At 48.0% G+C, this 14920-nt stretch overlaps 1 protein-coding gene across 1 annotated transcript; it reads left to right on the plus strand.

Moving 5' to 3' along the window:
- Positions 1–6766: 6766 nt before the first annotated feature.
- NDUFB2 (NADH dehydrogenase (ubiquinone) 1 beta subcomplex, 2, 8kDa) lies at positions 6767–8750 on the plus strand. The gene is made up of 3 exons (XM_006861174.1): positions 6767–6867; positions 7270–7414; positions 8676–8750. The coding sequence occupies exons 1-3, from the start codon at positions 6770–6772 to the stop codon at positions 8748–8750; spliced, it is 318 nt and encodes a 105-aa protein (XP_006861236.1). The 5' UTR covers positions 6767–6769.
- The last annotated feature ends 6170 nt before the right edge of the window (positions 8751–14920 follow it).

The raw sequence follows: 14920 nt of genomic DNA on the forward strand, positions 1-14920 counted from the left end.
AAATGATATATGATAGGATGAATGTAAAGCTAATGTTCTCCCATGTAAACTATCACATAAGTCACAATAAAACATTAAAAAACAATGAATTGGAACGCATAAAGATCAATATTCTAGCCATTAGTGAGCTGAAATGGACTACTACTGGCCACTTTGAGTCCAACAACCATATGGCTTACTACGCCAGGAATGACAAATTGAAAAGGAATGGTGTCACATTCATCATCAAAAAGAACATTTCAAGATCCTTCTTGAAGTCCATTGCTGTCTTTGACAGGAAAATATACATATGCCTATAAGGAAGACTAGTTAATACCACTATTATTCAAAGCCAGTGATGATGAAATTGAAAAATTCTACCATTTCTTCAGTCTGAAACAGATCAAACATGTAATTAAGACGTTTTGATAATTACTAGTGATTGGAATGCAAAGACTGGAAACAAAGAGGAAGAATCAGTATGTGGCCTTGGTGATAGAAACGATGCTGGAGATTGCATCATAGAATTTTGCAAGACCAAATACCATTTTTAAACAACATAAAAGACGATTATACCCATGGACCTCACCAGATGGAATACACAGAAATCAAATAGACTATTATCTGTGGGAGTCTGGTGTGGTGCTGTGGGTTAATGCACTGAACTGCAATGTTGGTTTGAACTGAAAGGTTAGCAGTTCAAGTTCACCAGCTGATTCTCGGAAATCATATACAGGGTCACTATGAGTCGGAACTGACTCTACAGCACTTAACAACAAATCTGTGGGAAGAGATGGGGCAGACTGTGGAACAGAGCATCAATTGCTCATTTGCAAGCTCAGGCTGAAGCTGAAGGAAATGAAAACACGTCCAGAAGAGCCAAACAGGACCGTTAGCATATCCACCTGAATTTACAGATCATCTCAAGAATAGATTTCATGCATTAGACACTAACAACCGAAGAACAGAAGAGTTGTGGGATGACATCAAAAATACCATACAGGAAGAATCAAAAGGACATTAATAGGACAAGAAAAAAGGAAAAGATCAAAATGGATATAAGAAGAGACTCTGAAACTTTCTCTCTAGTGTAGAGATGCTAAAACAAGTGGAAGACATGAAGAGGTACAAGAGTTGAACAGAAAATTTCAAAGGGCAGATTGAGAAGGTAAAAGTCAATATTATAATGAAATGTGCAAAGATCTGGAGTTAGAAAACCAAGAGGGAAGCACATGCTTAGTATTTCTCAAGCTGAAAGAACAAATGAAAAAAATGCAAGCCTGAGAAAATTGCAATACTGAAGGATTCTCTGGGCAAAATACTGAATGGTGCAGGAAACATCAAAAGAAGATAGAAGGAATACAGAGTCACTGTACCAAAAAGAAATGGTCGATGTTCAAACATTTCAAGAAGTAGTATATGATCAACAGATAATGGTACTGAGTAAAAAAGAAAGGAGACTTAATGAATTTCAGTCCATTTGAGTCGTTTTTGCCACCAGGAAAGGACAGTATGAAGGAACAAACATTTCTTGACTACATGGTGTGGGCTTTATTTAAGTGACTTTATTCCGATGTTGGGCACTGATGCTCAGAGAGAGAAAGTGAATTGCTCATAAGCACAGAACTAATAATTGTAAGCAAGTTACCACTACTAGTCTGTCACTCATCTGTCAGTTTGTACTGTGGTGGCTTTTGTGTTGCTGCCATGCTGGAAGCTAGGCTACTGGTATTCACTCAGTACCAACAGGGGCACCCATGGTGGATAAGTTTCAGTGGGGCTTTCTGACTAAGGCAGACGAGGAAGAAAGATCTAGCAAATATTCTGAAAATTAGCCAATGAAAACACTGAATCACATTTTATCAACAAAGTGATGTGATAATTTATAGATTGGGATTATTTTTTTTTTATACATCATGTATCTGATAAGGGTCTAATATCCAAACTATATTTTAAAAACTCCTACACCTCAACAACAATAAAATAATAAGATATGGGCAAAGGACTTGAAAAGACATTTCACCAGGGAGGATAATCAAATGGTTAACAAGCCCATGAAATGATGCTTTACATTGTTAGCGGTTGTCTGTTGACTCCAACTGATTAGCCACAATGAGATACTCTCTTACTCCTGTTAGAACGGTAATGATTAAAAACAAAACATAGCAGGAAATGAGGTGTTGGAGAAGATGTGGGAAAATTGGAACCCTCATTTACTGCTGGTGGGAATACAAAATGGAAAACAGTTTGACAGTTCCTTGAGAGGATAAACATGGAACTATGGTATGAACAATCCCAGGTATAAACTCAGAAGAAGTGGAAGTAGGAACAGAGACAGAAATGTGCATCGTAATTCACTACAGCACTCTTCACAATAGCCCCAAACTGGAAGCAAGCAAACACTCATCAACAAACGGATGGATAAATAAAATGTATCACCCAGGAGCTCTTTATGGAGCTCCCAGGAGTGGTTATGAGTCAGGCTGCTAACCTCAAGGTCAGCAGTTTGAAACTACCAGCGGTTCTGTGGGAAAAAGCTGAGACTTTCTGCTCCTGTAAAGATTTACAGCCTCGGAAACCCTGTACAGGTCGCTGTGAGTGGGAACCGACTTCACAGCACATAACCACCACCATTATTCACCCGCAAAGAAAATGAAGTTCTGATACATGATAACCTTGGAAAGATCACGCTGAGAAAAATAAATCAATTACAAAAAGACACATACTGACCATGCTTTCTTACGTGAAATAGACAAACCTGTGGCGCTGTAGCATAAATACTGGGCTGTTAACCACAGGGTTGGCAGTTCTAAACAACTAGCTGCTTTTTGGAAACCATATACAGGGAACTGAACTCAATGGCACTTAATAATAACAACAACATAGACACCAAAGCTTATTAATGGTTACCAGGGGTGGGGAAAAGTCCTAGGGAAACTTTTTTTTGGGGGTGGGGGAGCACTGAATTTATATTAATGGTGGTGGAGTAATTCAGAAAAAGGTATAGGGGTTGCACAACATGAAGAGAGTAACTAATATCAATAAACTGTACAAAGAGGAACTGTTAAGGTGTTGAGGCACACACACACACACACACACACACACAAACAGTTAAAACTTGTAATTATATAGGGAATAAAAGCAATTAGGGAAAATGTGCATCCCTATCTATCTATCTATCTATATTTTGTACTCCATCTTTGTATAGAGCTAACTGGCATGACTAAACATAGAATAAAAATTGTAAAAAAAAAACAAAACACAACAACCCCAAAACCTATGGATCTGTAGGGACTGTGAGAAATAAATTCTCAAGACGGTCCAGCTTCAGGAATAAAGGGTCCAAGAAATTGCTAGGTCAGACATAGATTATTGATGTACACCTGGGGTATGTAAGCAGAATGAATTGGGGAAGGGGAAAAGAAGTCTGTGCTATGACTAGGAACTTTAAATAAGAATGCTACCATCAAGAGAAAGTAGGTGGTGTCTGGGAAAAGATGTTAAGCCCATAGTCAAGGAGGATGGGGGAGCGACTTCCTTGAGATACAGGGATAAATTCTTTGTAAAACTGCCGAGTAGTGGTGCTCTGCCTGTATCTTCTGGGTTTGGCGCCCGATTTTGCAAAATCAAATAAAAAAACCCTCACTCCCACTAAAATGAGTACCAAATAGATGTCCTGTTTGTCAGTAAGCACTTGTGATTACTCCTTGGTGATCTCATAACCAAGAGGGACTGAGGCAGTATCAGGGGTATCGACAATGTTTCTCACAGGACAAAAGCTGTGAACTCGCCAAAAACATTCACACAAGCAATGTGCATTATTTACCACATTGCCCCTCAACCCTGTTGCTGTGCCTGCCGGAACACCCTTCTCATTATTTCACTCTCGGTGTCAGGGTTCCCTTCCCTGACCATTTACTCAGTAGTATCAAAGGGTTTCAACTGCCCCCTGGCTGGAATCTTGCCACTGGAAACAGTATTATAGTCCCTGTAAGTTTTCCTTTGAAATAAACCAATGTCTGTCAGACTGCCTCCTGATCAGTTTTTGTTCAATCAGCAAAAAGGTTCTCTATTAGAACCTAAACAGGATCATACAGGCCAACAATGAACTCAAGCCCATGAAGATGGTGGGGGATTGGGCAACGGTTTGTTCTGTTGTACATGGAGTTATGTGAGTTGGAGCCAATATTTGTCAGAACTGGGATGTGAACTTCAGAGCATTTCAAGTTCTCTGCCTTTTATTTTAAAATTATGCTTTTTCTGTTATCTTGGAATCTTAATATTGCTCTTTGAAGCTGAGGCAGAGAAGGGTCAGGATACGCAGAAAGTCTCTGTCCTCCCAATTCACAGACTTTATACCTTCGGTATGGATTAAATCTCAATGTAAAGAAAATAAAAATCCTCACCACTGGACCAATAAATAACATTCTTATCAATGGAGAAAAGATTGCCGTTGTCAAGGACTTCATTCTTCTTGGATCAACTATCAACACTCATGGAAGCAGCAGCCAAGAAATCAAACAACGTATTGCATTAGGCAAATCTGCTGCACAAGACCTTTTTAAAGCGTTGAAGAGCAAAGATGTCAGCTTGAAGACTAAGGTGCGCCTGACCCAAGCCATGGTATTTTCAATAACCTCATATGCATGTGAAAGCTGGACAGCGAATAAGGAAGACAGTAAAAGAATTGATGCTTTTGAGTTATGGTATTAGAGGAGAATATTCAAAGTGCCATGGGCTGGCAAAAGAACCAATAGATCCGTTTTGCAAGAAGTACAGCCAGAGTGCTCCTTGGAGGCCAAGATGGCCAAACTTAGTCTCTCATACTTCGGACATATTGTCAGGAAGTCACTGGAGAAGGATATCATGTTTGGTATGGTGGAGGGTCAGAGAAAAAGAGGAAGACCCCCAATGAGATTGACCAAGTGGCAGCATCCATGGACTCAAGTGTGGCAACAATAGTGTGGTTGGCCCAGGATCGGGCAGTGTTTCGTTCTGTTGTGCATAGGGTCGCTATGAGTTGGTACTGATTCAATGGCACCTAACAACAACAACAACAACAACATACCTTCATGTGTTTGGATATTCAACAGAGAGCATAACTATTGAATGGCAGCCTATAGAAAGTCACTCTTGTTTGCATTATCAACTGGAAAGCCAACTTTCATCCAGGAAACAGTGGATTGTTGTTCCTAATTTACATACTACTTAGAAATTCAATGAGCAAGGGGAGAGGGGTCCTACAGGTCAGACCCAGCAAGGTTCATGTGGGTGAGAGGTTTCCTGTTACAGACAAAAGGACATGGAGTCCAATGTCTTGCACAGAAGGAAAGGTATCAATCACATTCAATACATTCATTTTCCTAAATTCAGACCTGTAGCTCCACAAATGTGGATTTTTCAATGTGGAACATTTAGATCCATAAGAAATCTCCAGGGTGTGAAATTGTAAGGTGGGCAGGCTAAATTTATATTTACTTAAGCCTGGAGATTTTTTTAGGAAAACTACAGAAAATGAGGCCTTAAGAATTTGTAGGACAGAGAGAAGCTTGCTGTCCTATCCAGGACGGAATGGAAGGCAAAGTTAAGGGCCTCAAAGATTGACATAAACAAAAGCCAAGAATTGAGCGTTGACTTGTTAAGTGCCGTGGACTCACACCGTGGACTCACAGTGACCCTGTATAGGGTTTCCGAGGTGTGACTGGTGAGCTCGAACTGGTGACTCTGAGGTTCAAACCGACCTTGCTGCCCAGCGCATCAACCCAGGACTCCACTAGGGACTAAAGAATCCTGGCCATTTTCTACCAAAAGTCTGCTAAAATGCAGATTCCTTGATTTGAAGCTGGGTTCTGTGATTTGGATACTACCAGTCCACGTATTTTCATATTTTCATTTAGGAATAAAAACTTACACACACACACACACACAAAGTGGCACTGTGGGTCAATGCGACACACACACACACACACAGACAGTGGCACTGTGGGTTAATGCGCCAGACTGCAAAGCCGTTTGAACTGCAAGGTCCGGGTGGTTCAAGCTCACCAGCTGCTCCTCGGAAACCCTATACAGGGTCGCTATGGGTCGGAACCGACTCAAAGGCACTTAACAACAACCGTAAGCCTCTTGGAGGAGAGAAGACAAATTTTATGAATGACTGACTAGTTCAGGAAAGATCTAGAAGTCAGACATAAGACGAGCCATTAATGCCAGGGCAGCTGGTAGAGGGGCAGGTCAGGTGTGAAAACACCCCAGTTAATAGATACGCAAAGGCAGGGAAGGGCAAGTTTAGGATTGTTTGAGGTTTTATGTATTAACAGAAATGTAACAAACAGGGGCTCCTAAGGGGAAGCATTAAAGGCCTGCCAAACCGGGTCATAAAACAGCCTTTTGGACATCCTCAGCCTCCGCTCTCCATAGCCGGAACCCGCGGTCCAATTTGAGCAGCAAGCGGCTCCTGCCAGCCCCGCCCCGTCAGACCGTCTCTTAGCAACATTTAACCCCGCCCACACCACTCGCATTTTCAGGGGTCGAGGGTTGTGCCTCCTCACCTCCAAGGAAACGTCTATCATGCAGAAGAGGCCCTGGATTTCGTCTCCTTGCTAGGGAAAAGATGAAAACTACTGAGGCATGTTGGACTTTGATTCGCGGACAGATGCTGCCACCGCCCTCGGATCCTTGAGAAAAGATGAGCACCGGCATTACAGTGACGGTCGGGGCGGGCCGGGCCTCCGGGCGGAAGTGACGCCAGGCAGCGCGGCCTGCGAGCGTTGAGCAGAAGCTGGCTGTCATGTCGTTTGTAAAGCGGTTGGCGCCTCTTGTTCGCGGTGGAGGCCGGCTCTTCCAAGGCCGAGGCCAGCGGGCGGCGGGGGACTGGGGCGTCCGTCAGTGAGTGTCGGGTGGGGAGGCTACGCCTGCTGCTGTGCTGAGACGCTCGGGCTCTAGACCCTCTCACCTTGACCCTTGGCGGACGGGTCCGGGTCCCCGGTGCGGTCTTGCCGCGGGGCATGCTGGGGGTTGTAGTCTGTCGTGGACGCTGGGCGCCGGGCGCCGGGGCCGGGCTGGGAGGGCGAACATCTGCTGGTTGGTTTTCCTGGATCAACTGGGACCTCCTAGCTCCAGGCCCACTCCGCCGTCCACACCCCCGGTTCTGGTGCCCAGTGGCCGCTGCTAGGCGTAGAGCTTTCTGGGGACGAGCTATGACCGGGTTGGCGGCTCCGCGGTCCTCGTCTCTCCTCGGAGGCTGGGCCGCTCGCGAGGTGGGCGCTGACGGTCCTCTCTGCCTCGCAGCGCCGGTGGCAACGTCCACATCGAGCCCCGCTACCGACAGTTCCCCCAGCTGACCAGGTCCCAGGTGATCCTGGCCGAGTTCTTAAGCGGGACCATGTGGTTTTGGATTCTCTGGCGCTTCTGGCACGAGTCGGACGCTGTGCTGGTGAGTGTACGGGGATCGTGGTGGCTGTGGGTGGCGGGTGGTCAGGTGAACGCTTAGTCTGTCGTGCCGGCTCTAGACGGCCCGGGACTTCTGACCTTGCTGCCCAAGGACGCAGGATTAGGATGGGTTGATTTGTTTGGCTGCCGTATTTGGAAGGGAGGTCAGAAACAAATACTCCAAAATAGGGGTTTCTCCGTTGGTAAAGGTTGCAGATTTGGGCCAATTTTCAGTCTCACGCTTAAATTCCTTTCTTAATGAATGTCTTCTCGGCTGCCTGTCAGGAGACCCAGGGCAGCCAGGCTGAAAGTGAACTTAGTGGTCCTCTAGCTGAGGGCCCTGTATTGGCTAAAGAGCTGTTCAGTACTCTCTAGAATACTGATTAAATCCAAAACCCAGTGCGTCCAGCCTGTTTCCATTCCCAGCCACCCGATAGGCCAGAGTTTCTGAGGCTGTAAATCTTTGCAGAAGCCGATTGGTTGATCTTTCTCCTATGGAGCAGCTGATAGGTCCAAACCACTCACCTTCCCATTAACTGCCCAGTGCTTAACCCAGTGCCCCACCAGGGCTTCTCAGTCCAGTAAATCTTGACAGTGAGTGGTGACAGTAACAAGTTCTGAGCCACCATCTGGCTCCTTGACTTGCACAGACCCTGTCTCCAGGAAGCCACACCTTCAAGACACTGAAATCTCTGCTTGCGAGGCCTCGTGTCCTAGAACTGTAGTAAATTTGCTTTTGTTTCCAGATAGGAATAGATCTTAAATGCCAGCAGGGTGTGAGTTTTCAGAGCTCTAGGTTGCTTCACACCCCCTTTCCTCAGTACTTCTCAGTGAGTTGGCAGTTCCTCTATGGTTGGAAGGTCAGCTGTCGGAATATCTGTGGCCATCTGGCATGAAGTGAAAGCACAGCCTGATGTACCCTGAGGTGGGGTGGCAGGTGATGACCCCTGGGGTCCTCACACCTCACAGCAGGAATGGCCCAGGTGAAGTGGGGGCTGCCTCTCAGCCACAGACACCTGCTGTGGGCACTGGTGGAGCTCCACAGTGGGGAGGTAGTTCAAGCCTAGACCCTGGCCCATAATGGACAGACCGAAGAACAGTGGGCCTGTGCCCGTGAAAGCCGCCAATTTTGTCCCAGCACCAATGCCAGGGGCCGTGCCTTTGGCGGTAACCTGGTCACCTTTCCCTGCCACAGTTGCTTTGTTAAGTCTAATTGGTAGATTTCAGGCTTTTGACTGTTTTCCATGTACTCGTTCGTTGCTCAGGGTCACTTCCCATACCCTGATCCCTCCAAGTGGACGGATGAAGAACTGGGCATCCCTCCCGACGAGGAAGACTGAGAAGTGGACTCGCTGCCTGCTGAGTGGGTGTGTCCCGTGGCCCCGCTGTTGTCACGCTCATTTTTCCCAGTGTGTACTGTGTCTGTAACGCTCGCGTCCTCAGAGTATTGGCGTGTTCCTAGCCCTGTCCCTCTGCCTTTTCCTGCTTTTTCCTATGTTACAGTTTATTTATCCACTGATTAAATATTTAGGACATCGTTCCTGCTTTTTCAGGCGTACGGCAGACAGTGGGGAACCAGACAGGTGTGGTGCATAGAGTAAACATTGGTTGTTACAGAATCTGTAACTACAAGTGTGGGAAGGAGTCTGTATCGACAAGTGTGGGAAGGTCTCGCACACAGGAGGGCTCCTCTGTGGAACTGAGTGGCTGTTACTCCTCAGACATAAAAGGTTCATGTCCGTGTCAGGTTCCCTCAGGGAGCCCAAGCCTTTTCTTCTTTCAAAAGAGAGAGCCCAGAGGGTTCTCTTTCCTACTGGTTTTCAAGGGTTAAAACATCCTCATTTCACAGGTTTGTAAATTAATAATTGCCTTTGAATAACTACTACGGACTCCTGGTGTGGTGCTGCAGGATAAGCGCTGGACTGCTAACTGCAAGGTTGGTGGTTCAAACCCACCAGCCGCTCCTAGGAAAACCAATACAGGGTTGCTGTTACTCGGAACCGACTTGATAGTTCTTAACAATGACAACGACAGAAGAGTGAGCTCTGCTGTGGCGCTCTCGGGGAAGCACCGCACTGCTAGCTGCAAGGCCAGCATTCCAACTCCCCAGCTGCTCCTTATAAACCCTCTACCCAGGGTTGCTATGGTCGGAATCGACTCAACAACACTTAGCAATAACACTTTGTGTGTGTGTGTGTCGGTGTACATGTGCGTACCATTGAGTTGGTTCCAACCCATAGCAACCCTGTACACGGTTTCCTAGGAGCGGCTGGTTGAACTGCTGACCTTGTAGTCCAGTGTATTAACCCGCCACGCCAACACTGTAATTCAGAATACCTCGGCAGTTACTTAAAAGGTGGTGATGTAGGTGCTGTCCCCCACCCCCACCCCGTACACCGGAAAGGGGACTGCCGGGGCCTGTGTCCCCCCCCCAGTTATTGCTGCTGGTACTGTTGGAGCCAGTGTGTCAGTCTGTCTCGTTGGGGGTCTTCCTTTTACGCTAACCCTCCACTTGACGAAGAATGGAGTCCTTTTCCAGGGATTGGTCTCTTCAGATATTAAATGCTGTGGAGTCAGTTCCGACTCATAGCGACCCTCTATAGGGTTTCTGAGGATCGGCTGGTGGCTCTGAACTGCCGACCTTGCGGTTAGCAGTGCAGTGCTTGTTGTACAGCACCACACCAGGATGAAGTCTTAACCGTCCTCACTTCTAAAGAACATTCTGCCTGTACTTCTGACACCATAATTCAGATTCATCAGTTCTTCTGGGGTCAGGCACACCTTAGTCCTCAAAGTGACATCTTTGCATTTTAACACTTTAAAGAGGTCTTTTGCAGCAGATTAGCTCAGTTTGTGATTTGATTTCTTGACTGCTGCTTTCACAGGCATTGGTGTGGCTCTGAGGAACAGGGACACCTTGACAGCTTCAGTCCTTTCTTCATTTATTTGCATCTTACTTATTGGCCCAGTCGTGAGGCTTTTAAAAGAATGTTAAGTGCCGTCGAGTCGGTTCCATTGGGAGCAGAAAGCCTCATCTTTCCCTGCGGAGCAGCTGGTGGGTCCCATCAATCCAGTGCTTTTCCTGTGGAGCCACCATGCGTCCATGTTCAAAACCAACCACCCCACAGCTGCTGAGTGTGTTCCCACTCCTAGTGACCCCACGGACCCGGGGTTCTGAGGCTGTGAATCTTTACAGAAGCAGACTGCCACATATTTCACCACCACCTTTGGTTAACTTAATCCACTGTGCCACCAGGGTTCACTGTGGCCAGGACAGATGTCTGACGGGGGTCCTGTGAGTGTGTGAAGAGTTGGAATGACAGGGACTGGGGGTTTGAAGTGGTGAGAATGAAAACCTTAAAGTTTCTACTTTGTGTTCCTGCAGGGGCTGGTGACACCTTCCGGAAGCGATGGGTTTCATATTGTAAATTAAAGTCATAAATTAAAATGGTTTGATGGAGAATGAACACCGGAGTCCTAGATGTTTCTGTGGCAACTGTTCCCTGTGCTCCCCATGCTAGGCTGACTGGTGGTCCCCTCGGACCCCAGGCCAAAGGCTGGTATCAGCTCTGTGTACCCAGGAGGACCCGGAGGCCCGCACCTGGTCACTGGCTGAGCTTAGGTCTGACTGCAAAGCTGTATTCCCTTTGTCAGCTGATGGACGTGTTGCCATGTACCCAGTGGGCTGGGTTCCTGCCCAGTACAGAGCCTGAGACAATGGCTCATGCCTGCTGGGGGCTGCACTTCCTTTTGAGGGGCCCCTCAGGGAGTTCCCGGTCCTCTGACAACCTGGGCTGGAGAGTGACAGGATCGCCCACATTTCCAAAGATCTGCTTCAAGGACCGTCCCCTGGTTTCTGTGGTGGACAGGACCGGCTTTTCCTCCATCCGCAGTCTGGCACTGTGGGATAAAGCACTGGACTGACCACAAAGTTGGAAGTTCAAACTCAACAGCCGCTCTTTGGAAACACAGGGTCGCTATGAGTCAGGACTGACTTGACCCATAACAACAGTCAAAAATAGCGTAGCTTAGACTTACCTGAAGCACAACTGTTCCTTCTGATAACTTGAACTCTTGACTGGGTGGGGATTGGTGTAAAACCAGATACGGTCACCCCAAGTTTAGATATCGGAAGGGCACCCTGCCTAAGAGGTCTAGTGGAGATGAGTGCCTGGGAGGAAATCTTGCAGGGTATGGGTGTACATTTCAAGGGGGTTAGGGAAGGCACTGGAACCAAACCCTGAACTTGGGGTTCCTGGGTGAACCAGTTGTGTGTAGGTCTAAAGGAGAAAGGACAAAAGACACGCAGATGGGGGGACCCACGCACTGTGGTGGTTCTGGGGAGGTGGAGGTCACCAGCTGCCCTGAGTAGGTGACGGGAAAGTGTACCTAGACTCTGGGTTCACACTCCCTAACGCTGTGTGGGTGTGTGTGGGTGTAGGGGAAGCAAGGGGCCATGCCTCCCACCCCACTGTTGGCCCCTGTGCCTGTGGAGAGGGTGCTGGTGATAACCTCACACTGGAGGCCTGCAGAACAGAGTGGGTCTCTTGCCAGCTCCCCACCCCGTCTGAGAGGGCTTCAAATAGTTCAATATCTTTTAAGTCCATTTCTCTGAACTTTACGAAGCCTCCTTGTATTACCCCGTTCTGGGGAATACAGCGTGTAACGGTAAACTCAGAGTAATCTACCAGCTCTTTTCCTTAGCAATCACCCCAAATTGCTTGACTTGAATTAACTGTCCACCCTTGGACTGTGACTCCAGTTTGAGTTGGTGTAGGAAAGTGCCCCCGCCCTTTCTCCAAGAACCAGGGCTTCACCTGCTATTGCTCCTAGGGAACACTGAAACAGGGCGCATCCCAGAGATGCACTGGGGTCCTTGGATGAATGGCTGTGTGAGGAAATCATATGAGTGCAGACTCCGCTGTGGATCAGGTGCTCTTTACACACTTTAAATTCTCATGATGTTATTCCTGTCTTGCAGAGAAGGAAACAAAGTCAGAGACTGGTGAGTTTGTGAGGCAGGCTGCTGGGCTGCAGGTGGGGCCAGGTTACTGGACAGGCAGCTGGCCTTTCTGATCGTGACCCTGATTCCACACTGTGACCTGGTATAACGCTTAACAGCAAACCTGTGAAAGCCAGAACCTGTCAAGAGTGCACTGAATGCTGGTGAGGTACAATTCTTGATAGGGCAAAGTGGTATGACCACCCTGACCAGGAAAGCCAGGCAGGCCTATAAAGCTTAGCAAAGGATATATTCAGCAGGACTCAGCGGTGAGTTACCACCCAGTGGATTCCACCCTGGCGGCCCATGGTGTGGAGCGCAGTAGCTCAGTAGGATTCCAGGGCAGTGGCCTTTGGGAAACAGCTCCTCAGGCCTGTCTCCTGAGGCAACCTTTTAGCTAGCAGTCGAGTGCTTAACCGTTTGCAACATCCAGGGATTCTATAAAAACCAAAACTATTGCTGTTGGTTCATAGTAACCCCTTTATGTTTTCTAGGCTTTATGGGGACAGATGACCAGATCTTTGTCCTGTGGAAGCCACCAGGGCTCTTTAGGGGCTCTGTAAAATCTAAGCCCACTGCCATCATCGATTCCAACTTAGTGACCCCGTGAGACAGAAACCGGCCCCAGAGGGCTCCTTATGCTGTAAATCTTTACGGATGCAGACCTCCACATCTTCCATGGAGTGGCAGTGGGTTCAGACCACCAACTGACAGCTGAGTGCTTAGCTGCTGTGCCACCAGGCCTCCATATGGCAGGGTGCTTGGTGCCTTGTAGGGATTCCAAGGCTGTAAATCCTTACAGGAGCAGAAAGCGTCATCTTTCTCCCAAGGAGCGGCTAGTAGATTCGAACTGCTGACTTCGGGGTTAAAGCCTAACTCGCAACCCACTCTGCTACCAGGGCGCTTCCCAGGGCTCCATGGTTGTGGTTGTGGTTGTAGAGCCGATTCTGGCTCACAGCAACCCTGTGTAGGGTTTCTGAGGCTGTGAATCTTAACAGAGCGGCTTGTATCCTCCTAAAAGTAGATGGCCAGTTAAGACCTAAGGAGTTCTGGTAGCTAATCTCAAGGTCAGCAGTTTGAAACTGCCAGCGGCTACGCATGAGAATGATGATGCTTTCTCTCCCGTAAAGATTTGCAGCCCCGGAAACCCTGTACAGGGTCACTATGCGTAGGAACCAATGCCATGGCTCACAACCACCCACCACAGTTGAGACCACTGATTTGACTGCCCACTAGTGGACAGAAAACTGCATTTTGAAAAAGTGGCATCCTGCTTGAAGAACTTACTTGCTGTGCTTTGGACCAACACTTGACCTGTGCTTTAAGCTTTCCTATTTGTAAATCAGATTAAATTGTTTAACTGAGTTAACACGTGGAGATCTCAGAACATCTGGCACAGAGGAAACGCTAAATGGAAGCAGCTCTTATCTCCTGCCCAGCGGTCACTGGGTCTGAGTTTATAGTAGCCTTGATGTCAGTGTCCCTCTTCCATCAAAGCCTCTGCACGGAGACAGATAAGGCTGCCCCAGCCTTCCTAGCTGACCAGGAGGTCAAAGTACATCCAAAGGAAGGTTAGGGGTGTGGCCGGTGGCGGCTGTACAAAATGAAGCCAGCTCAGTGGGGGCAACCATCATCTCAAGACTTGAGGAAAACAAGGAGAGGTACAAGCAAACCTGTTTGCTGAGGCTAGGGGGTGTGGCCGGAGGCGGCAGAGGGCGTGGCAGGTGGCAGTGCGGTAAACGGAAAGGCTAGGGGGTGTGGCCGGAGGCGGCAGAGGGCGTGGCAGGTGGCAGTGCGGTAAACGGAAAGGCTAGGGGGTGTGGCCGGAGGCGGCAGAGGGCGTGGCAGGTGCCCACAGTGTAAGTGTAAGTGGAAACGTTAGGGGCTGTGTAATGGAAAGATAGGACAAGAAAGAATGACAAGACTCGGTACCTACACAGGCACTGGACAAGGAGTACCTGCTCCACAGCGACAGGATCATGTGGTGGTCACCTTGGTTCAATGGTCCTTGGAGATGCTGTCCTCTGGAGCCCACGGGATGACAGTTCAGGAAGCGGAGCTGCCCACGTGTGTGGGTGAGCCGACCTGCCTCAGCAGTGGGGCCTGGGCGCCTGCCCTGGGTTGTGCATGGCTCACCCGCTAGTTGTGGGCTGCAGCGGCAGGGGTACTCCGTGAGCAACGTCCACTGTCAACGGCGGAACGCCCACTCCCATCCAGATTTTACCACACCCAGCACCCGCACAGCACAATTGTCTGATTCTGGAAAGTACTGATCCTGGGAACCCAATCCTGACTTAGTCTCCTCTAACAGGGTCTGGGCACACTGTCTTTCAGGGTCTCATACGCAGGATACTGGCCTTGGGGGCTCAGACCAGCTCAGCCCTGTGGACTGATGGTCCTCATAAGCCCTGGTTACGAGAAAATCACAGTAGAGCTAGTGCGGTAGTTACCACAGAATTTCATCACAGCCACCACGGTGTTCATAATTGGGGGCCAAGTATCAAGGAA

This window comes from Chrysochloris asiatica, unplaced genomic scaffold (genome assembly GCF_000296735.1).
Source record: "Chrysochloris asiatica unplaced genomic scaffold, ChrAsi1.0 scaffold00041, whole genome shotgun sequence".
Lineage (NCBI taxonomy): Eukaryota > Metazoa > Chordata > Mammalia > Afrosoricida > Chrysochloridae > Chrysochloris > Chrysochloris asiatica.